Source organism: Cyprinodon tularosa, unplaced genomic scaffold, assembly GCF_016077235.1.
Source record: "Cyprinodon tularosa strain WSP-4 unplaced genomic scaffold, ASM1607723v1 ctg92, whole genome shotgun sequence".
NCBI lineage: Eukaryota > Metazoa > Chordata > Actinopteri > Cyprinodontiformes > Cyprinodontidae > Cyprinodon > Cyprinodon tularosa.
Genome location: NW_024039696.1, coordinates 1,938,825 through 1,964,318, shown reverse-complemented (window position 1 = coordinate 1,964,318; position 25,494 = coordinate 1,938,825). Strand labels below are relative to the sequence as shown.

Sequence of the window (25,494 nt, the reverse complement as noted above, 5' to 3'; positions counted from 1 at the left end):
TGCTTCATTACCTAGCAGTGACCTCATTTGCAGTGTGTGCTTTTTTTGCAACACATAAATAAAGCAGAGAAGCACTAAAGAAGCCGCTTCCTTTTTTCAAGATCTGCAAATTAAAAAAAGAGATTTTTTATTTTTTTTTTAAGATTATGGATTTAATTTGTTTTTTAAGAAAAAAGTGTGCACTTTTTTTTTCTAGGAGTATTTTTTTTAAACCAAAATAAAATAATATGAGATCATTGTAATTTACCACCATGACTCTATGTTTATGCTGTTTGTTTAAGTGTGATTATAAATAAATATTTATCTGATCTCCTTTTTGTTCACATCAGGATGTCAATAACTAAAATACACACTAAGAGAGTGTTTTTTTTTTTTATTATTTTGTGTTCATTTAATATAAAAAATACTTAATTAGACTGTTTCCTTAAAAAGCTGCTGCTTTGTTATGTAGAGGATTGATTTTTTTTGTGAAACTCATCTGAGGGAAACCACAGTGACATGTTGATGAGTGTGTTTTTCTCTCTCTTACGTGGGGGTTTAATTCTGGGTGGGCAAAACAAACGCACATTTGCTGTTTTACCTAAAAGTGTTCATTTTGAAATGAGCGCAGGACTGATGAGGGGATCCCTGCTGCCTTATCTGCGTTTGCATCCAAAAAAAAAAAAAAAAGGAAGGGAGGGAGGGAGGGAGGGGGAGAGAAAAGCTCTCTGCGCCGAGAAACTAGGGCACGAAACGGCGACATATTTTCCTATAATATGCTGCTTAGATTAACTGTTTCATGTCGAATGTTTGGAGCGCGTGTTTTATTTCCAGCTATAAGCGCACGCTGGAAAAAGACGCGCGTCAATACGCGCTCGCCCAAACCGCTTCTAAACGACTGTTTTTGCTATTTTATACACTTGAAGCAAATATAAAACAAATTATTTAAAAAAAAAAGAATATTGACACTCACCGTCTCGGTTTAAGCTGAAAAAAGGAGTTTGGTTGGTTGGTCTCTTCCTCCTTTTCTATTTCCTATTATTTTCCCGCAGCAAAAAAATTAAAAAAATAGAATAAATGAAGTAAAAGCAGAAAAAATAGGTTGATAAAGCTGGTTTAAATAGAAATGCCCTTTTTTAATAGTCGTATATGTTGTTTTGAACCCTCCAGTGTAGCGCGTCTCTGTCGTCGCTGGTCAGCAGAGTTCAGCGGGTCCACGCGCAGAGCGCTCCGCCGGTGAACAGATGCGCCAAAGTTCAGCTGAGGTGAACCTCTTACACAAGCCGCACCCGATATGCGAGCAGAAACACGGTGCTCCTCTCAATCTAGATTAATATCTCCCCCAAAAAGTGCGCGAGGGAGACCAGAAACACGACTCATAACGGTGAAATACGCGTTAAACTAAGCTGCGATGAGATGATTATCAGAGACAGCCTCACTCCCTCCTCCTCTCCTGCCCCCTCCGCCGCTCAAAAAAGTGCACTATTTGTTTTATTGAACTCCAATAAAAGTAATATTTAATAACTCATAAGTTAAAATATATATATATATGTAATTATAAACGATAAAAGTAGATTATATTTAACCGGTAAAGTGGAACGTGGAAAAATATAAAACCAACTTTTAAAGATGTGAGTTCAAGTTCATTCATGCAGCTTTTCACTCTTTAATGAATTATTTTACAGGAACATGTTCATATTTGTTTTTTTAAGCATATTTTAATTTGTGTAAAAATATTTAATCAAATTAATTACAATACATTTGCAGAACGAATTAAAAGTGTTACTCCGCACACAAATTAGTCCCCCTATTTAAAAGGTAAATTTGGTTTCATGTTAGAGGAAGAACAACTGATTTTGTTGGTATTTCAGCTGTTAATGACAGGGTTTTATTTTATTTTCTTTTTTTCATAAATATTTATGTAACAGGTGACCTGATCAGTCCAGGAGTCCTGCTCTCGCCTGTCAAACGCATCATTTATAAAACATCAGAGGAGGGGAAGAAATACATGGAGGTTAAAGGAGCACTTCAACATTTACAGAAGTTTTTTAAGAGGTAGTTAAAATGTTTTAAATCAGAGCAGCTTTTATTATATTTACTATAAGGGCTTAAGTTTAAGTTAAAGAAAGTTCAGTATTTAATTGATTTATGTGGAAAACACAAAGATAGGCTTATTTTCTTAAATAACAGGATCGATGATATGAATGAATAAAAATCAATGCTAAATATAAACTAATTAATAATGCAAAGATTGAATAACACTTAGAGCTTATCATGCTTTTTAAACCTGAAAAGGTTATGCTATCATAATTGCAGAATTTATAAATAAATGCCTCTAAGCAAAAAAAAAAAAAAAAATGCTTTATATATCTTATAATAAAAATACATATTCTATTTTATTTTCTAAATGAATTTAAAAGTTACAGTTTATATTTGTTTGAAGCCTTCACATTAGGGCTGGCAGATAAAACCGGTTTTACTGAGGTGTGTGAGTGTGTGTGTGTGTGTGTGTGTGTGTGTGTGTGTGTGTGTGTGTGTGTGTGTGTGTGTGTGTGTGTGTGTGTGTGTGTGTGTGTGTGTGTGTGTGTGTGTGTGTGTGTGTGTGTGTGTGGTTAAGCTCCATTGACGTGATTTTATAGCTGACCTCAGTGACCTAGGTTCTGCATCCTATATAACATAAGCACAGAAATATCCTACAGGATTAAAGCTTCTGTGTTAGTGTGGGTGGTGCATATGGGCTAAGCATGTAGCCTATAGCCCAGAAGGATTACAGGGTGCCACAGGTCAATATTGATCCCCTGATGTGACTCAGGACACAAAAAGAGAAAATAAAAAAAACCTTTACACCCATGTCGGTATTATATTTTTTATTATCCAAACACAGCAACATAGATCTAAATTAGTAGTGCATATTTATTGTGACCAATTAATTTATAATTACCTTTTTTATAGTAATATCCACCTTTATATTATATTTGGTACATATCCAGCTGTAAATTTAGTTCATAACACTAGTGATCTATAGATTATATTCATTATTTATAATAGTATTCATCTCTATACTCATTCAGTAGAAAACCCATGTCCTGTATTTATAGAACCATTATTTATCCTGCACTTGCTGCTATTGCACTTCTGGTTAGACCTAAACTGCATTTCGTTGCCTTGTACCTGTACATAATGACAATAGAGTTGAATCTAATCTAATCTAATAATAACTCTATTGATTTTAAGTAAATAGTGACTTTATCGTGTCCAAACATCAGAGCCTTACTAATGATATTACTTAATGATAAAGTATTCATTTATTTGCATGAAAGAAAAAAGATGCATCATATTATAAACATGTGTAGTTAATGTATACTTAGATATAAGCTGCTATTTTGATAAGAAACTACTTTTAGTATAAGGTTTGTTTCATTTATGAGGCAGGATTTTAAACTTATGACTATAATTCTTTATTTTTTTATGTGGAAATTAAACAAAAATCACTTTTTTCGCATGTTTTGTTCATAGTGGTTATGTTTACGGAGAATATCATTAAATGCTTGCTCTATTAAAGACAAACTGAGAACATAATGTGAATGGTTTTTCCTATTATTCATTTTTAAGAGTTAAATGGTTCGACATCTCATTATAAAACAGATAAGAGAGGAAAATAGCGTCTACTTTTTTCACCAAATGGAATGAAAAAGCGAAATGCCCCAGGATTTAAGGCTAACAGTGTTGGTTCTCATGAACTAGGCCAGGACTCCCCAGTTTCTTGCAAGCGCACACACTCCCAGGCCTGTGCATGCCACATCTCCAGACAGTATGGATGGCAGCTGAGACAAAGCCCGGCATTCTCCAACACCCAGGGCCCCCTTTTAGTTGTACTTCAGGCCATCGCTCTCAGACACAGACCATTCTGCATGGAGCACCCAAAGATGGCAGCCAGAAAGGGGAAAGAGAGAGAGGAGGAAAAAGCAAGGCCAGAAGAGGCTGACGGGACACTGTAAAAAAAAACAAGTGGGCGGAGATTCTGGTGAGGACCAAAACTCGCTGCCATCCTCACCACCTGATGGTTACTCTGGCCTGTTTGCCTTCTAGCGTGCTGCACTGCGGCACCACCGCCCACTTTATGCTGCAAAAAAAAAAAAACTCAGTGGCTGTGAGCAGATCACATTCGAGCTTCCATTTTTGAAGCAGGACGTTTGATTAAACCACTGAGGAGCTCAGTGTGGATGTTAATATTGCAACACCACAAGGTGCTGTGGTGCACTTAGCATTAAACCTGAATTTGTAAAGCCTGACCACGTTCTTCCGGCAGTGGTTTTTAAAAGTCTGCACACCCCCCTTCAAATAACAAGCAAAAAACTTGAACTTCTTTCCCACTTATAAAGAATAGCATAAAAACTGCATGTCAACATGTAATACTGTTAACAAAAAAAAAAGTCCTAAGGCAGGATGTGCTATGGTATGATCAAACTCTACTTGAACCTTTGAGTTCATTTAGCTGGAGGTATGTTTGCCGCAAAAACCACTCAGCATCATGAAAAGAACACCATAACCACAGTGAAGCATGGTGGTGGCAGCATCATGTTGTCAATAGTGTAAATAGATCTAAAAAGCTGAAGATAAAAGCAAAAAAGGGCAGAGAATGAAAGAGGCCCAATAGACTAAACCTTCAGTCTGAAGGGATCATTTTAAGGGTTAAAGGGCACTTCCCCCTACAGTAGTTCTTAAAAGTATTGGGACACACTACCCTTACACATGAACACAAAACCGAGTGCTAGAGAGCAAGTGATAGAAATGCGACCGGGCCTTTTTTGTGAAAATACTGCAGAAGATCTAATATTTTTCTCCGACCACAGATTTGATGCTTTTCAAGCTAAACTATAGAATTAAATGTAAAGTTATGGAGGAAAAAAAAGAGTAATTCTAGCCTACAGTATGGGAGAGCAATACTGACCTGATCATTGCATGGTAGGATAAGTTCAAGTATGCACTCTGGGCTTTTAATAAACATTTCCTTGAGGAGCTAAGGTTGGATGAGCATGCATGTTTTCACATCAACTCTCTGTTTGAGGAAAGTGACTCAAGGATAACAGCTTTTCCCTGAAACCTCAGAAGTGGAAGGGAAAAAAATTAAAAGAAGCGACCTTCCAAGGTCATTGGTGCGAATGAACCTTCCAGAGGTCTAACATCCATCAAACATTCCTCTGCCTCGATATGAATGCTGCCTCGCTATCGGCTTATTATCAGCAGAGACGTAGCGGGGCAGAATGTGTTGTGGCTTGGTTGCTACAGGTAACGGGTCAATGATTACTGAGAGGGGGCTGAGGGTGTCCTGAAGCTGAGGTCAGTCGGATATCAGCAGGGCTAGCTAGCAGCTATGAGCTCATTAGTGTTTTACCTGCATTCAGAAGCAGAATTGTTTTTTGTTTTTTTATACCAAAGCTCATATCACTCATTTTATTAACATTTTATCATGCGTTAATTTCAAAACATCAATGTTTTCCTTTTCATTCTCCTCATATTCTAATTGGCAATAAAGTTATAATGACATTTTGGTGAATTTTGAAAAAAAAAAACAACGTCTCTCTCCACTTAAAAAAAAAATGCACATGCACAACCCAGTACCCGCTCTCAAAAGGGAACGTTTATTAAACACGTGCGAGAGCGTGCATAAGCCAATTTCTCCTCGTGTACACTCTGTTTTAAAGTTGCTGTTTGCATCACTCATACAAGCTTACTTTCCAAAAGAAGATTTACAATTTTCCCACTATGTCAAGATTCACCACTGGAGAGTGAAAATGGGGACGAGGACATAGGAAGGCCTTGCGTGAGCATATCACCTGAATGATTGACAATTAGGAGGACCACTTGTTTTGATGATCCACCTCGAAAAAAGAAAATCCTCCACTATACCTTTAATTCACCGATATTTTTCAACTATTTTTCTTCTTCACCCAGTTTTTTGCCACCCAGCTTTTGCTTTTTACATGGATATCATAGGCAGTAGCCCAGGGCGTGGTTAGACAGGGGGCAACTGTAGAAGCAAATTATAAAGAAGTTCTCAGTTACGCCATAAATACACTGAACAGGTTTCTATTTCTTTGAAATAGTTATTGAGTCATCCCCTCCTAGCTTCTGAGAATATTTTGTGTGTTCAGAACTTCCCTTGAATATGGAAGTTCTCCTGTTTTTAGATTTAACCGGGATGTGGGACAAACAGGGAATTATTCTCTAAAGCAATCCTCCAAGCCTGACTAAGTGAAGCATTATAAATCTCCTCTCTTCCTCCTTCCCTTTGCCTTTCTCGTGTTTGACCAGTCTCGATGATCACTAACAGCCATTGTCAACCCAGCCCAGGAGAACAATTGAGTTCCTATGATGCGGTCGATCAGGGGACTGGAGGTAAGGTCAAGCTATGCTACATGTTATAGATCCTGTGACTGATCAAACTTGTGCAAAACGACAATATTTCAGCAAACAGTTCAAGCAGAGGGATTGGGAGTGATTGTGCAAAACAGGTCACACTTTATAGAAGTCCCACCGTGGCCCTGTTCTGTCCTCCCTACCCTTGGCCTGCGGAGATCCAAGCCCCGCCTTCCCACTGTCCTCCCGCGCTCTGGTTTGCTCCTCCCTTTTGCCCTATCCCATTTCTACATGACATCATCTGCACATCTGTCGTCCCAACAGGGTGCTGGTGACACAGACAAGCAACAAAAATCAAAGCTCTCCCTCTACTCTTTTGTCACCATCCTCTCTCCCTTAGTATCTATCCCTTCACTCCCCCCCTCTCCCTCCTTTGTGTCCTGTAAAATAATATAGCTTCATTCTGCATTTCATCCGCCTGCTTCCTCCAATGTGGCGCACAATCGGAGCAAGGCAGGAAACAGCCATTAAACTAAATGATGCATGGGCCTGACTCCAGGCCTTGACCCGTGTGATTGTGAGCAAACTCAATCAGCGAGGTCAGCTCTAACGCGAGGTGACTCTTAAAACAAAAAAAATATGTTTTTTTTGCTTCACTCTCTCTGGTTTGGGCTGTGTGTGTGTCTGTGCATTTAGACTCCACGTATTTTCATGAGGGAATATAAAAGTTGGACAAGTGCAACACATGTTTGATTCCCAAAGCCCCAAGCTCAGTAATTCCTCACATATGAATTCCTCACAGATCAAACCGAGTTGCACCGGATCACACCAGCTGCTGTCGATTTACAATGTCGCTCATTTACATGAACAAAGACAGCTAATCCTATAATTAGATCAATGGGAACAGTAATGCTTTTATTTTCTGAAAAAGAGCATTTGGCTAAAAAAAAATAAAGCATAACAGAAAATAAATTAAAGTTAGAGCTGTTGGATCTCTATCTGGGCCTAAATGATGAAATGTGTGCAAGATAGGATGCAGCCGATTGGAAACTGAACCCAGGTTTAAACAGTGGAATCAGTTCCTTCTGACTAAAATCCTCCAACTTCTGCAGCATGCATGAACTTAACTGACTGTCACTGCTGTGGATCATCATATCCGTTTTTATTTGTGACTTCCCTCTTTTACTTTAAACTGAAAGAATCAAACTCTTTGGAATTAAGTTAAAAAATATATACACTTTCTTTGTGCATTAACTTGGAATAAAGTGTGTTAAAAAGCAATATTTTAGGATATGTGCTGGCATTTTGTTGCTACTTTTATAGAAACACAAAATACACATAAAGTAGAGCCGAACAAATGTGACGGTTAACTTTTGAAATTTGAATTGTAGGAACCAAAATGGTGGAACTATTGCAAGCTGGTGGGAGCGTTTATTGGGGCTGTACAGCTTTGTAAGAACTAGACTCAAAGGTTGGAGTAAAGAGCCCCCTGGAGGGTGTCAGCAGATGATGTCTTTTTCACTCTCATTGCATTACCTTTTGAAGTATGACTTTACGACCTTCAACTCGAGCATGTTCCATTGGGTTTTGATGTTGCAGGCCGACATAAATTAGAGGAGAGCTGAGAAAATATTCCACAAATAAAAATTACAATTTCATTTGACCATAAAGTCAAACTTTGGACTCATCTGATCATGTTTGGGATATACTTTTATGACCTTTTTATCTTTAAAACCTTTCCACAACTGTCTAATATACCTTTTTTTTATTATTCTAAAATCTTATATATTAAAATATATAAGATATATATATAATTTAAATATATATATTTGTAAATTAACATCATTTGGACTATTCTCCCTGCTGCCCTCTGGTAAGAGACTTCAAAGTATCTGACGCAGGTCAAGCAGATTCCATAACAGTTTCTTCTCCACTGCCATTAGATTGCTGAATGTTTTGTAAAATGGGTTATTTTATTGTATTTTATTATATTCATTATATTTTATTATAAAAAAACTGAAATGTTACAACTGTAAATATACAGTCATATGTTTATATTACTGTTTTGTATGTTTTGTATTACTGGCTGTACTTTCAAAAAAATGAAATTTTCTAGAGAGCTGTTCTTAACTAAATTTCTTTTGTTTACACTTGTGTATACAAAATGACAAAATAAATCTAAGTCTAACAAATTGATTTATGTTGGTTTATCACATAATATCTCAATAAAAAGTGAAAAAATGCAAATATGATTTATTCCACATAAGACTGCAACAATTCTACAAAAATCCTAAGTTCAACATCTTCAGAACAAAAATATGCAGAGAAATGGAAATAATCAATATGAAGAATTAAAAATGTACGTCATATTTGCACGGAGGGTTTAAACTCTTTATCTGTGCTTTGTCTCCCCCTGCTGGTATATCAGAGTAATGCCAGCTCAATGTATGACAGCTGAAGTGATTTTTTTCTTATTTATTTCAGATTTTTGGCAAGAAGGGTTGGTTAGAATAACTCACCGTAAAGCCTATGAAAGTAAATCTAATGCTATGCCACTTTAACACAATAGTTTTTTGCCTGTTTTGTCTTTTTGGCAACGTTTCTGCTCCAATTTGAACACTGACATGTGCAACCACTAGTATTTCAGCACATATACATAAATCCTGCTCACATAAAACGACTCATCTGCGGGGACGTTTATGTGCCTCGTAATGCTGCGAAAAAATATAGCTCTGCCTTCGTCTGATCTCAACAAAGGGGTTGGAGATGCTCTAAGTGGGAACTCTCAAAAGCTGGATGCTCGTTCTTCAACGTGGAAGTAATTTCCCCCTGTCAGCTCTGTCTGCTTTCCCTGAAATTCACAACAACGTAAATTAGATTTGATTAAAAAGGGGGTTTGATTTATACATCTTCGCATTTTAAAAAGTTCTGCGTTTTATCTGTAAACTTACATCCCTGCTGTGAGCAAGAGCGGGGATGATGGGGGCCACCCCCACCATTTTATTCGCCCTCTAATACAAACAGTGGCAGCAGTAATAATCTCAAGGCGAATGTTCAAACTTTATAAACATTTTAATCTTTTATCTATTAACAATTACATGACAACTGAAATGCTGTGGTTAATTATGCACATGAAATTAATAACATTAAAGTTGATATATACAGAATTCATGCTCTTTTCAGAACTAAATTTGTGTTATATGGGGTAAAGAGAAAATGATGTGTCTCTGCAAGTCATCTAGGAGTGAAATCAGAGATAAATAACTACTTTAATAATAACTTAAAAATCCATATACATTTTTTGATAAAAGTAGGTAAGTAAAGACAATGGAAAAGATGTTTGCCCCAGACATTTAGTCCACTATGCCTTTTATTTAGATGCCATGAATGTTTAAATATATGCATTTATTTGTTAGCAAAGGCTGTAGGAAAGTAGAGTTAGTTTTTATTTAGAAAAAATGGATGTTATCCTTGTGTAGATTAACCCTGAGGTTCTGTCGCCAATCCGCCCCAGTCTACATTGGTTATTGAATGGCCGCCCCTATGAAAATTTTCTGGCTACGCCTCTGAGCAGCAGGGGGTTGTATTCAATGTCCCCCCATAACATTTTTTTTTAATCCCTGCATTTTATCCCTGTGTTTTAACATAATAGAGTAGAAAATCCTTTATTTTTTCCCAATGGGGAAATTCTGGAGCTCCATGAGGCTAAATATGCCTCTGACTTTTTAGATTTATAAAGCAACTTGACGAAAACACCAAACCTAAACGCATCACGTTTAAAAACATACTTCAGTCCATTTAAAGATCAAATGTTGTAAATTTAAGAATTAATACTAATTGAATATGGGTTGTGCTTTGCTGAAAACTGGTCAGTAATGATGTCCACTTCTTTTTTTAATATTGGACATTGAAGAAACTGATGCATTTTACTTTAATTGAAGCTGTTTCAAACTGGATGTTCTTCCAAAGAGAATCCCCTTGCAACTACATACAAATATATAATACATTTAATTTTCTGGTGTTTGTTGCAGTTCCTCATTCTACCTCAAGCTTTTGCTCAAACTACTGTAAAGAATGCAGCAAATAAGTTGTTTTTTTTTTTGTTTTTTTTATTTAACGCCTACGCCTGGTTAAAACACATATAGACTACATATGGGTCTTGCATGGTTCTCTCCTGCAAAATTTCATAATCCATCCATCCATTTTGCATCACGCTTTATCCCTGCTTGGGCCACGAGGGATGCTGGTGCCTATCTCCAGCTCATTTCATAATCCACGGGACAAGATTATAAAGCAAACTGCTATTTGATAGTTGGGACCTGATCAGATCTAAGTAGACCCACTATTTAGTTTATAGTTAAGTGATAGATAACCATCCATAATGTAAAAATACATGAAATAATTTTTAGAGCACCACTAAATGCTTACTGGTTAAGGAACTAATTGCTAGTTAACCGCTTGTTTCCCTTTTTTCATTTTATTGCGTCTTTAACAAATATTTCTATGTAATATATTCAAGATTTTAGAGTGAGGGAATAGTCAACTGAACATTAAATAACTTCCCTGATCCCTGATCTGATAAATACCCAAAAGAACATGAGGAATGAATCTATAAAGGGTTGACTAACTAATTAATGAACACTTTCTACTTATTAACTCACCTGTTTGTCACCTACAGGTTATTAAGCAAAGCTGGATCATGAATTAATCATTAAGTAATGCTAACTGCAAATGTAGCTTGCTAAACAAACTATATCTGGTCGGTAAATAATCATTTAGTAAAGAGCAAATTAGCATTCAAGGATCAACTATTTATAGGGTACAAAACAAATGGACCATGGTTTCACTATACTGTTATACCTGGTTAATAAATATTGCTTGGTTATTAAACAAAGTGTGATAAAGAATTAAAAACTGACTAATAGTGATCTATTAGCATTTAGTTTTCCTTCTAACCCCAAACAGGATCAGGAATGAATAACTAACTGATGATTAACTTGTGATTAACCCAAATTAACTAATCATATTTATAAGTAAAACAGAGTAAGAATGGACTGTAAATGAATATTATTGGAAATCTGCATCAAACACAGCTTTGCTGATCTTAAACTTATCCCAAAGGTTTATGAGGTGGTTAAACGGGTCGTCACTTTTTAAAGAAATAACGAGCTAATGACAATAAATACTGCACACATATTTTTTTACTGCACGCACATTTTTTTTCTCTCTCTCTTTTATCCCCCTTACTTTTATCTTTTTAAAATATTTTATGTATATCTTGTGTTTCTTCTTTTATTTTTTATCTGTGATTTGTGAAATGTGAACGTGTGTGAAAGGTGTGCTACTACTGCACAAAAACTGCCCATACTGGAACAACTAAAAGCTACTGAACTGAACTGAAATAAAGAAGAAATAAATGCACTTTCCTCTATTTTCCATAAGAATTAAAAGTTAACCGAGTCAAAGGAAATCAGCAATAATTGAAAACAAAGCATACAGAGTAACGTAAAACGAGGACACACTGTCAATTGTCGCGAAAACGTCTGAAATATGTTTGTATGTGGGTTTTTTTTCTCACTAACAGGTCACAAAAGGAGCCTCTTCTGACTGCATCTTCAGTAATGCCTCCCCATGAATAAAGCTGCAGAACTGGAGAGCCTCTTCAGTGACAGACCGATGCACCCTAAATGCACCATGGAGCATTATCACAGATTCTTCCTCCCAACAGCTGTAAGACTTTATAACCACCACTGTTCCCAACAACCTCAAGTTGTTACATTTGTGCTGATTTTCCACAGTTTCTTAGTTAAATAACATGCTGTAGTCATTTTGTACATCTCTGATGTTGTTGCTATTTTCAAATATCCATTACTGTAAAAATGTCCATAGCTGTATAATGGTTATTTATTCTCCAGGTGCACAGGTTTTTATATTTTTAAAACATTTTACAGTGCAGTATTCTATTGTTTATATTTTAACTCTTCACTAATATGTTTTTCTTATAGATTTTTCTAAGGTCCACATTTATGTGACAATTTTTTCTATAATCTTTTGCTGCTGTAAAGACCAGAATTTCCCCATTGTGGTACAATAAAGGGATTTTCTATTCTATTTGCTCACTTTTTCTTAAGTTTTCTTTCATGTCACCACAAGGGGGCGCTAAGTTCAAAAAGACAATACAAAGTACTGTTAATGAGACTATTACAAAAGCTTTAAACCTGTTCTGGTGAATAACATCAGAAGAGGATCATTTCAAACTTGGTATGAGGAACATCTCACTTAGATTTTAAAAAGTTATAAATAAAACACATCTCACATTGATTCTTTAAACACTGTGATATCTTTATCAATAAATTTTTGATGATTATAACATCAACATTTATAAATTGTTGCAATGATGTAAAATGGAATCAAAGTGTAATGATTAAAAAAATTATGGATAAATTCTTACTTTTATAGAGATGCACTGTTGCATTCAATGTCCTGTGGTCAAACAGGGGGATCATTAGCAGATACATTTGCAGAAAGTCAGCTTTTAATATGTTTGCACCACTTTTTTGTTATAATCTGAGCTTTGAGCTGCTACAGTTTTACAACCAGAGCTGGAAAGTGCATCAGTGCCGCTCGTGTGAACAATTTGTAACGAGATGGGACCAGCACAGTGTGTGTGGGATGGAGATGTGGAGGGCAGAGCTGCCAGGGAGGTGTGTTTGGTGGGTGGGGATGCGGGGTGTGCAGACTCATCCCGGTGGCCTGATGTGTTCCCCTCCATCTCCACAGCAGTTTTCTCTTTTGGATACCTGACCAAAGCGCGTCCGGAACCACATCCCCCCCTCCTCCTATCGTTTCCCTGTTTTCTTCTCCCTCCATCACCCCGGTGGAGCCCCTCTTTCAGGCCCGGTGGCGCAGCGCGCAACGGCCGGGAGATGCAGCCGCGCACGGACAGCCGGCTGCAGCGGTGCGCCTCTGCTCCATCCGGACTCCAACATTTCGGACAGTTTTTAAAACTTTAAATCAACATTTAAAAAAAGGACCTATTTCTTCTCGATCATTTTGAACTTTTTTGTCACCTTTTAATAGAAAGCAAAGCAGGGCGCGTTCAATGCGCAGCCATGCTTCTCATCTCGTCTCGCAGCGCGCTGCTGTCTGTCTACTACCCGCAGATCTTCCTCATCCTCACCAGCGGCAGCTACCTGTAGGTTCTTCTAAAGGCGCATGCCTCAATGTCATGCGCCTTTATTTCCAGCAGCTTTACGCGCGGCTTCAACGTGCGTAATTCCTCAGCCAATTACGCACACAATTAGACTTGCAAGATAGCAAAAAACACATTTTTTTCTCGTTTACTTTTACAAAACATAGTCATAATTTACATTTACTGCATATTTTGTCGCTTCATTGTTTCTGGAAAGTTTTGGAGGAATCGGTGGAAACACGCGCCGCTTTCTTTTCCTTCCTCTGTGGAACACAAGCTGCTGATTTCTCCTTTCTCCTCCAACATAACTGGCATTTTCATTCAGAAATTGAGCCATAAAACGGCTGAGTAAAAACCTGCTCGACTGAAGCCAACATTTAATCTCCTCGATTTCATATTTTCGGACCAGCTGATGAGATAACCTGCCTTCATGGATTTACACATTACACCAGAACCACTTTGTCTTGGAAGCACCTCGTCAGATTTGAGCCATTATGTGGGACTGCAGCATATGGAAAAGGATTGTATTAAATGATTACTTCATGCTCTCTTTATAGAAAGAGGGGCTTTGTTAGGAGCTCTTGCCATTTAGGCCTCTACATTAAGTGATTGCTGCACCATATTTGCCTTTCTTTAACAAGGACAGGTTCCGCCATGAAATCTGCACTATAAAGTAGAGGGGTTCATGCTTTCTGCTGTGATGCTGGCTAAAATGAGCTCAATTTGAAACCTATACGCTGAAATGTAATCCAACTTTTGGTATGAACAAATGTAGAGGTCATTTAGGTCCCTTATTTTCAATAAAGTACTGCCAAAATGTGAATAATGTCACAACTTCATGAAATTGGGCCATTTTTCTTGTTTAACAAGAATAATTTCCACATTTCATTACAAGTCTGTCGTTGTAAGGTGTGTTCGTGATCATCTTTTTTACAGGGCGCTGTCCTCTGTGGTTGCCCTGGGTGCCAACATCATCTGCAATAAGATACCAGGACTGGCCCCCCGTCAGAGGGCCCTTTGCCAGAGTCGACCAGACGCCATCATCGTCATCGGGGAGGGTGCCCAGCTGGGCATCAACGAGTGCCAGTATCAGTTCCGAAATGGGCGCTGGAACTGCTCTGCCCTGGGCGAGAGGACGGTGTTTGGACAAGAGCTGAGAGTAGGTCAGTCTTCTTGAACTTCTGTTGTGTGGTGGGATTAGGGGTTTTAGGATTTTTTAGTTTTAACAGTGGAAGATTGGAGAGGAAATACCTGCAGCTCAGATGTAAGAATCCATGACTACACAATAGTTAGTCATGTACTTTCCGGTCATTATGGAAAAGTCTTAAGAAGACAGAAATTGTTAAAACTGTCTTAAGAACTCTAGGTTAAAGTTTAACATGAGCCAGAAAGATGATACAGGAAACAGGTGGTAGGTAGGTCCAGGTCAGTCTAGAAGTTATATTAAATAAGAGTTATGATCAAGGGAAAAAAACTATGGAAGACTGAAAAGAAGAACGCAAAGTCATAAGTTAGAATGCTCCAGTCAAAGTCCAAACCTAAACCTAACTATGAATGTATTACAAGGAATGAAAATAGCTTTGGCGATACTACTGTATCTGTCCATCAGACTGAGCTTAAACTTTTTAGGAAAAAAGAACAAACAGCCAACGCCACAAAAAACAAGTTTCATTTCAAGGTTCTAATGCTGTCAGCAAGTAGAGATTTTCCCAAAGTGAGGGAAGCCTTCTTTGTGTCAAGCCCATCAGGGTTTGATCCCTAAAATTGATACCTGTAGTCTGCAAAACCTAAATATAAGGGTCTCTAGCCAAAATTCTTTAAAATCTGGATACTTCACAAGCGCCTCTTTTGCTCCTGATGTGAACTTTCCTCATAAATTGTCTCAGGTCCAGAATGCTTTGTTGTGGTTTTGCAGTGGGTTTGAATACATGTATAATCTTGCAGTTCTGGAAGCTATTGCTTGTTTCTGTCTGGATCGCTTCCTTGTGTTCCTTTGTCATAGTAAAGTTTTTTTTCAGAGTAAACAAATTTAAAGTCTCTTCAAGTCCAACATTTTCCTCAAGTACTGTTACGAATTTACTGTCAGAATCCATTTACTAAGGGCTTTATCAAAACTAGTTGGGGCTAACAAGTTAGAAACCAGGACTATGAAGCAGTTTTGTGCGGTAAACGGATCTTAAGCAAGTTTAAAAAGTTGACCTTTAGGGTCAGTAACTTCATCTTGCTTTGAAAAAAGCCAGAGAGATTCATGCAAACCACTAATTAAAGGCAGCTCCAGCAGCTGGATGGCAACAATGGAACCCTGCATGCGCTGCCATTAAATCAAAACAAATCACAGTGCGAATAGATGGCTGTTTGGCCGCTGCTCACGCCCGATGCCTTGAGAAATGCTCAGCAGCGTCGCACAACGTATCCGAATAGCTCGTAGATTTAACTTGATGAGAGAAGACTTCAGCGTTTGTTTTGAGTTACGGGATGGGGGAAACCGCAGGGCTGATGGTTTCAGCGAAGGAGCTTGTCGTGTTGGAAGGTAGCCATCAGAACTGCCTCTTAAAGAGACGCCATGCATTAATACCCTGGCCTGTAGGGAGGAACACAGGCGCGGCAGTATCCTACAAGTGGGAGGGTATCCTGTTACCAACTTTTGTGCCTATAAATAAATTTTCCTCCCTCTCAGTCTATAAATATTAGACAGAAACAGAATGACACTCAAGCTGCATGAAAAATCCTATTAATAAAAACATTAAAAAACAGTGACTTAGTAAGGGCGAGTGAAAAAGTCAGTAGATATTGGTGTTTCCTTCAAAATATTGATAAGTCGTTTATCAAAAAAGCCTTTTAAACAATAGGAAATCTGCTGTTTGTGTTAAATACAACAGAAGCCATGATCTGAAAAACCGTTGCTACATCAATCTGTGAAAGCCGCTTAGAAAACTTTCTCCATGGACCACCTTCTCTTGGCCTGTGGTGTACTAGAAGGTGTTTGCGGGTAAAAAAAGTTTTTTTTCTACCTGGCAATGGTCATAATGTTACGACCTACGGGTGTGGAAACATCCAAGATGGTAACCAAACCCTTGTAGCCGTTAACATCCCTGCAAACTCAACAGCTGAGACATTGTTTAGAAAAACTGCTCACACACCCCTCCGAAAAAGAAAAAAAAAAGTTTTAAGGCTAAAGAACTTGTTTGGCAAGTTTGACAAATGCAGGAACAGGACAGCAGACAAAGTGGCAAAGTCAAATCTGAATAAACCGCAAGATTCCTGGCTCTTTAAGACCAACTGGGCCAAAAGGGAGATTTTCAGACGCGGTATAGAGTGCCATATTTGGTGACTCAGACAGTTTAAAGAGCCTGTCATTTTTCCCCTTATTAGGGGCATACGGGCATCAGTTCTAGTCCCCTTAGACACTAGAAAAAGTGAGCCATCAGAAAAAACACTGGTGTTACTTAGACGAATTGAGATGAACATGGGACAATTATGTCATAAACCCATCGAAAAGGGATGGGTTCATGTGCATTATCTAGTCAATCCTATGTAATATCTAGCCATGCCTTGACCTATATCTTGTGGGGTTCAACCAAAAAAGGAGGGGAGTGTAGAAAGATGGTGGCGTGAGAGTATGGAAAGCGTTGTGGCTCAGTCCACCCCGTCCTCTCAAAAGCCCTGCTGTTTTACAGCTTTTTGGAGACATTATAGGACATTTCATCGCCAAGAAATTGTGTTAACTTGCTAGGAAAAGGTCAACCTCAATAAAATTGCTTAAAGATTTCAGTTAGCATTTAGCTACACAGTGCTGCAAAGACATTTTGACAGAGTAAAAACCTGAAAAACAACATTGAGCCATCAGTTCGTGAGGGTTTGTGGCCTAGCGTAAGTCTAGACATGAAACCAATTGATACACAGTGGGATGGCCCTAACCAGGCCACTCTCACCTCAAAACCCACAGATGTACCTGAATTAAAACTTTTTTTCTTCTTTTGAACAAGGGACAAAGCTTCACGCTTATATAGTGACGTAAAAAGACTCATTGCGAATTATGGCAAATGCTTGATGGCATTTGTGCCACCAACAGTGGCCTGACCAGTGATAAGGGGTCAGTTATTTATTTATTTTGTGTAGGTTGCGGTTAGTTGGGATTGCTTTTTTTCGTTAATAATGAAATATCTCCTCTTAGTGTGATGTTTAATTTGAAGATCCATGTGGGGGGGGGGGGGGGGGAAGAGCAAAAACAGATTAAAGTGAGCAAATACTTTTGAAAACACCCAATATATAATTTGTGTAAAGAGAAATATGTACTGCGTTCCAAACTTTCATACAATTATCAGTTCTATTTACTCTCCTAGACCGTCTAACTAACTGATAACACATTGCTGTTTTACTTGTGCCTTCTGTTAATCCCAGTTGATAAATCCAACATTCTCTAATGGGGTTAAGATGAAGATTTTTTTGACGAGTCCCATAATGCCTTAGCCATTGAATCTCAATGGGAATTAAGCAAAAGAAAATTCTAATTCAATGCACTTTACCGAGACAAGAATCAGGTTGGTTAAAAGTTTCTGTCAAGGAAATACAGTTGACTGCATCAAGTCATTGACTTGCAAGACGTGCTCCTCCTGAATGAGCTTGTGGCGACAATTTTTGCTTGCATTTTGTGACTCACACTGAGCATGCATGCAGCAACGGTGGATTGGAAAAACTCCCCTTTAAAAATGAAGAAACCTCCAGCAGAACCAGGCTCAGTGTGAGCGGCCTTCTAAAGAGGCCAACTGGGGTTCAAGGAGACAGAAGCAAATACATATGAAAGGTAAATGTTGACTAGCACCACTGGTGAACCCGTCCAGGAACGACACAGCCAGGTTGATGAGCTCCAAGCCAGCTCCCACATCAAAGTGGAAGTAAAGCCACCAATCCTCTCAGAATCTGTGTAGGAACGAGGAGGCTGAATCTTGGTTCTATAACAGCACTCCGAATAGTGCTTGGTTCTGTGGTGATGCTGGCTTGTACCGCTTTGAGGGAGAACACGCTGATAACAAGAACAGATGGGGGCAGAGGGACAAACAGGAACTCACTTGGAGGCAGATTCTCTGTCTTGTAATCCCAGGGGATTTCTTGTTCAGGGGACATAAACACAGTCAGAGCTAAGAAGTTTGAAGCAGGAGGTATCCGAGGTGAAGACAAGAATTGGTTGTCAGGGGGCAAAATCCAGGAATCAGAAAGCTCAGAGTAGTCCGGTAAGGGCATGCATAGGTGTGGAATCATTTGAAAGAATTATGATTTAAAACTCTAGATTAAGGAGAGAATAACCCTACTGGTGTTGTTTGTTGTCCACCCTTGTATGTCCTGCTGAATTTCATTGTGTTCCTGATATCTTACAGAAACACAACTTTCTACATGGCAGTAATTATAAGTCTTTCCTTCACTGTTCACTATTGTTCCAGGTTTACAACGCTTAGAGGCACAATTTTTTTCTTTAGCATATCCAGAAAAATCCAAGTACAGTACTTTGGCTAGCTACAAGACTTTTAAGTACTCTATCATTTCATTTCTGTCCTCCTTTCTCTAGGCAGCAGGGAAGCGGCATTCACCTATGCCATCACAGCTGCTGGAGTTGCACATGCGGTGACAGCCGCCTGTAGCCAAGGCAACCTAAGCCAATGTGGCTGCGACCGTGAGAAGCAGGGCTACCATGATCGGGAGGAGGGCTGGAAGTGGGGGGGCTGCTCAGCGGACGTCAAGTACGGCGTGGAGTTTTCAAGACGATTTGTAGACGCTCGCGAGATCAAGAAAAACGCCCGCCGGCTAATGAACCTCCACAATAACGAAGCAGGACGAAAGGTAATGCAATGAGGTTTTATTGCTAAAAAAATGGAGCTTGACTTGAACTTTGACACCCAAGTAACCCATGAATTTACGTTGGCTTGCCAGGTGTAGGATCTCAAAATACTTGATGTCCTACAACAGGAGCAACATTAACTTTGAACAAATGATGCTTATAAATTTCTTGAACAAAACAGCAATATGTTTAATTATTTCCCACCCATTTTCCCCACCCAGAAGTCTCAGACTGCAACTAAGTCACAAGAGAGAAAGCAAGAGAAGGTACACAAATGGTTTGACCAGCTAGTCACTGCAGAAGCCACGTTATAAATAATTTTGAGTTTTTTTTTTTTTTTTTAGTAGCTCATCATTTCTTCATGATTCAAAATCTAAAAAAATCCTACTTACTTCAGCCTCTCGATAGTTAGTTTGAAGGAGTTACATTTCCTCAGACTTTTTCTGTTTGCATAGCAGTTATTAGGTTTGGACGTGGCATAAAGTTCAGCTCACCATGATGTCGCAATGACATAATAACTTTCTTATTTAAACAGTCTTATGGCCAGTGTTGTCTTAAAAGTGTAAGCCAGACATTACCCAAGCCAGAACTTGAGAGCCACTGTCCTACAAGTTTTAAAGGTTCCATTGCTTTAGCTTCGCTGGTTTCCATTGATAAGTGATTAACAGGCTTTTGCTGAACTGCAATCATCGTAATCAGCTTTGGACGGCAGCCCTGTTGAGTGCTATAACTATTATTACTCAGTCCTTACATTATATATTTAGTTAACTCAGTCAAGTCTGCCAAACTTTAGCATTTAGGACTTGTTTAAGCAGCAATGCATGCATTGACATATTATTTAGTCTGGTGTGAATTTAAATGGTCTGTCTCTTTGCAGTAGCTTCAATTAAATAAGTGATTATTAAATTTATTAATGATTTTTTTTATTAGTTGCAAGAAAATATGCTTAGGAAGAGCCAGCACTGTGAACTTCACCACAAGGGGAATTCATTGGATTACAATGCCATAATGGGCTGCTCAGTGACGCAGTGGGTAGCACTGCAGCAAGAAGGTTCTGGGTTCAATTCCTGGCCCTACCTGCATAGAGTTTGCATGTTTTCCCTGTGCATGGTTGAGTTCCCTTTAGGTACTCCAGCTTCCTCCCACAGTCCAAAAACATGAATTTTAGGTCAATTCGCTCCTCTAAATTCTCCTTATGTGTGCGTGTGTGCGTGAATGGTTATTTGTACTGTTTGATAGACTGGCGACCTGTCCAGGATGTACCCCGTCTCTTGCCTTTAGACAGCGGGAGATAGGCAACAGCCCCCCTCACTGCCCCAGCAGGGATGAAGTATGACAGAATATGGACGGATTGACAATGCCATATTCATCTATAAAAATATCTAACCACATCTTCTTAGAAGTCTTTCTGGGAGGCATATGGATAACTACCTCTGCTGATGACTTTTTACTTCAAGCTCCTAACTTTATCTCTAAAGGAAGCTTGTATCTTGCATCTGTTTAATAATCTGCATCTCATAGTCACAGGTGAATGCTAGAAACTGGAAGGACTAGTAAAGAGAGCCATCACATTTTAGCTCTGCTCTTTCCTCACAGACTGAGAAACTGCAGCTGTTTCCTTTCTCTTGCCAGAGATGGCAAAAGTACTCACTTTCCGTGCTTGAGTAAAAGTACAGATACTTGTGTTAAAAAATACTCTGGTAAAAGTGGAAGTACTGATTAAATTTCTTTACTCAAGTAAAAGTAACAAAGTACAGGCTTGTAAATTTACTTAAAGTATAAAAGTAAAAGTAGAAACCACTTTTTTCATGCTGTTGCCTACATTTTAAATGGATGTCTGCCAATAGGACTAGATCTCCGTTGTGTTCATTTTCAATCATCTCGTCGTCCATACTACTATGCTAACGCCACCGCCACCAAGCTGCAATGATTTGCCGCGAATTTATACCGCTGAATCTGTCGATTCATCTTGTAGTGGTGTGTCAAATGCAAAGTAGATTCCCATCCAATTAGACTGAATTTGGTATTGATGACGTGAAAAATAATAACGGTAACTCCATTGAAATTATTCAAAACTAAAGTAACGAGCCAATTTTTTTAAATGTAAGGAGTAGAAAGTACAGATATTTGTGTAAAAATGTGAGGAGTAGAAGTAAAAAGTCACCATAAAAATAAGTAGTAAAGTAAAGTAAAAATATCAGAAAAATCTACTTGAGTACAGTAACAAAGTATTTGTACTTCGTTACTTCCCATCTCTGTCTCTTGCATCCATCCAGAACTGGTGAACAAACCAAAAACAAACCAATGAAGTCAGATCTGAGAATATCCTTACAACCCCCCCTCCTTCTTCCTCAGCAAGCACACTTCAGCATGGGTGCACACACCGGCCCAGCCAAAATCCAGAAACTCTTCCAAAACTTTGATACCTGTCAAGAGCGAAGACGCAATCCGCTGATTTGTATAATGATGTGTACGAATGAGAAGCCCTCTGTTATTACAGCTTCAGTTCCTGAATTACAAAAAATATATATTAGGAATGGATCTTGATCAAAGGAAGTTTGTTTTCCCCCCTCTTCACACTGAAATCAATCACCTGACTTTTTTGCCATTTTAATGTATTTGTAGGACTTTATAATCTATATCTGACAGCCATGTAAGACTATACACATGTAGGGTTATACAACAGTTCAGTCCTCTCCTGTCACTCCATGCTGTGGTCTGAGGAAAGGTAATGTTAATTAGAGACTCAGCTTAAAGCTACGAGGTTTCCCTTGATTTTTGGACACAAAGTTGGCTTTAAAAGCTGCTGCACTGGAAGTAAAAGTGGCCACAAAAATCCCAACCTCCCCCCAAAAAGAGCAGACTTAACTATTTACAATGACGTTACATTTATCTTCCAGGTTATTTTTTCAGCTTGTGTTAGTATATTTTTTTTACACATAGTATTAACTCTTCTTTGCAAGCAGATCCTGGAGGAAAAAACCAAGCTGGAGTGCAAGTGTCACGGCGTCTCTGGTTCCTGCACCACCAAGACCTGCTGGATCACCCTGCCCAACTTCAGAGAGATTGGTTACCTTTTGAAAGAGCGCTACACGGAGGCCGTTCAAGTGGAGCCCGTCCGGGCCTCACGGCTACGCCAGCCGTCCTTCCTGCGCCTTAAACAGGCTCTGGGCTACCAGAAGCCCATGGACACGGACCTGGTGTACCTGGAGCGCTCTCCGAACTACTGCGAGGAGGACACGGTCACGGGGAGCCCAGGGACGAGAGGGAGGCTGTGCAACGGCACCTCCACGCACACGGACGGCTGCAACGTGATGTGCTGCGGCCGGGGCTACAACACACACCACTACACGCGTGTCTGGCAGTGCAACTGCAAGTTCCACTGGTGCTGCTTTGTCAATTGCAACACCTGCAGTGAGAAATCAGAGGTTTTCACATGCAAGTAGATGCACGGAACCGAGGGACTCTGAAAGCCAAGGACTTCAGGATATTTATAAATTTTGCACATTTTGGCATCCTATAGAAAAAGGAAACTCACACCAATTGTGAGTTTTGGGATTCACCAGGAGAGACAGAGACAACCATCTATGACAGCTTTTATACTGTTGAACATTTTTATATAAAAGCCACAAAACTTCTAGAGATAATGTTGGGATTTTGTGAAATAGACCCGCACAAAGAAATTAAGTTGTATATTTTTTTCATAATCATGTTTCTGCCAGCTTTTGCACAGCAATCAATATACATTTTTTTGTAAATTCGATAAATCAGAGTGGATTTAGGTGTGAACTTTGACTAGGCCACAATCACTGCAGCTTTGGTTTTGATGTTTTGAGGCATTGCCCTAAAGTAAGATAAACCAATTCATGATGCAGTAATCATTATATATCTCTGCAGAGATGATTGCCTTCAGGGTGAAAGGTTAAAATGTTTATTCAGGTCTTATGCAATGGAAGCATGCTCTTGATCCCCCATAGAGTTTGCAAAAAACAATTGAGCATCTTTGGTTCTCTTTCAAACATGGCTTTTTCTTGGAAATCTCCCATATTGGCCACATTTGTGGTGCAAACAGCTTCCAGTTGTTCTGTTGGCAAAAAACAAAACCAACACAAAAGCAAAAACTGGAATATATGATGCTGGCCCCACTGTGCTCATTCTCTTCTTTTGGTCATAATGATATTAGAGTAATCTGGCCAAAGGACCTTCTTCTTGTTTGTTGAGTGTGATGAGTTCTCTGGACTTCATGGTTCCGTTTTTCTTATCACTGTTCCCTAACGAAACGCTAAATGTATAAGAAGAAGTACACACAAGTATACTTTATTTCCTAGGTGGGCGATTGCCTTCAGAAAGGAATTGGGATTGCTATATTTTATTTTGCAGTGTCGGAGTAAAAGGGGATAAATACAGATTTATGACACACAATTTATAGATTTTAATCTGCGGGTGAAATTCTTGAAATCTACACAAAGATTTCTATCCATTATTAAGCACTTATTTATGTTGGTCTACCACATGAAATAATAAAATACGCTAAAATCTGTGGTTGAACCGAGGCAAGATGTGTGAAAGTGTAAGAAGCTCAATCATTCTTGTAAGGGCTTTTATTCCATACTGGTAGAAAAGGCTGCAGTTTTAAAGGACCTGAGATTTTTTGGGGTTATTTTCAAGATGAACGATATGTTAAGGAGGACATGAGGAAACCGAACATTAGAAATTCACGCAGGACTGCCCTGGAAGAAGCCAGGTTTCATAATGAGGCATCTTCTCACTGTATTCTGTTCAAACACTGAAAAACATGAAGGTATTATTTCTGTAAAACATGCTTTCTCTGAAACATCACAAACCACCCAAACATATGTCCTCCACTATGATCCCTATTACTTATTTAAAGTGAGCTCTAACTTTTTTCAACAAATTCAGATGTTCACTTTTCTTTATTTTGTCGTAGGACATAAGAGTTGTTGTAAAAATGGCACATTTTACATATAAACCACCATCCCATGGCCGGAGCGCATTACTCTCAGCTTCCAACTTGAATGGCAGTCCATCCTGACTGCGCTCATTGTCTTGCTGTTGGACGAGCCCCTGCTCTGCAGAAAACCACCCAGGCCCCCTGTTTGGAAATCCATGTTGGAGCAAACGGGTCCAAAAACATGCAGCATTCCCGTGAGCGGACTGAGACGCAGAATTCCACACAGCAGCCTCTGCTTACACAAAGCCTTCCAGCGTGGTTTAGGTCCGCTCAGGCGAATGGCACGGGACCCTAACCACATGGAAAAGGGGGGAGGTGGGTAGGAAGGGATCAAAGGCTCCTATGCCGTTTCTGTACAGCACCCTTAATGTATTTAAAATTGTTTATTTAGGCTTTGTATGAGTTACAAAACAATTTGAAGAGTATATTTTTATATGAGGAACATGGCACTTTATGTCATTTCTAGTTGGAGAAAGAATGTTATTGATCTCGTCTTATTCATATTTGAAGTAGATAACTTATTTGGAATGTATGTGATTTTGGAATAAAGGTCATGAAATGTAAAATATACCTTAAGGGGGATTGCCCGCTTAAAAGAGAGTGATTTACTTTTGAAAGAAGTTCATAAAAGCTAAGTGACAGAATGAGTTATTCTAGTGAAGTTCCCGGAAACACCACACACATCTTAGTGGTCAGTAAGATCATGGAAAAGTGGGTTTATTTCAGCGACTGACTTCGAAATTGAAACTGATGTATTGCTGGATCCATGGCACTCAGATGAGCATATGTCACGTCTTCATTTCTGGTCATATAATGGTTATGTCTTACAGCTAATTCTGAGCCAGAAGAAAATGTAAATACACCAATAAAAAAAAAAAAGATGAAAAATATCCTCCATAAGGGTGAGCTGCTAAACTCATTGGCAAAGAGGGGTTGCATCTCAGCATGGTAGTGGAAAGTTAGGTGGAAGGAAAACAACACAAGGGACAGAAATAACAGCTGAATTAATTCGATCTTTTCAGTTTGGAGAATTATGAGGCAGTGACTGCAATTGAATCTCTGCTTCAAGATTCACATCACAGAGGTATCCTGGACATGGGATACCTCTAATGTAAAGGTATATCAGAGAGGACATCTGTGGTGTCTTAACTAGGCTAA

The 25,494-nt window shown here is 38.8% G+C and overlaps 1 protein-coding gene across 2 annotated transcripts; it reads left to right on the top strand.

Annotated features, from left to right (window-relative positions):
- The first annotated feature begins 13,072 nt into the window (after positions 1–13,072).
- wnt7ba (wingless-type MMTV integration site family, member 7Ba) lies at positions 13,073–24,906 on the top strand. 2 transcript variants are annotated; one of them, XM_038274538.1, is made up of 4 exons: positions 13,073–13,534; positions 14,468–14,694; positions 19,095–19,366; positions 22,331–24,906. In XM_038274538.1, the coding sequence occupies exons 1-4, from the start codon at positions 13,452–13,454 to the stop codon at positions 22,808–22,810; spliced, it is 1,062 nt and encodes a 353-aa protein (XP_038130466.1). In that variant the 5' UTR covers positions 13,073–13,451; the 3' UTR covers positions 22,811–24,906. The 2 variants fall into 2 exon arrangements, with proteins under 2 accessions (XP_038130466.1, XP_038130465.1); XM_038274537.1 differs by lacking the exon at positions 13,073–13,534 and having other exon boundaries at positions 13,577–14,694.
- The last annotated feature ends 588 nt before the right edge of the window (positions 24,907–25,494 follow it).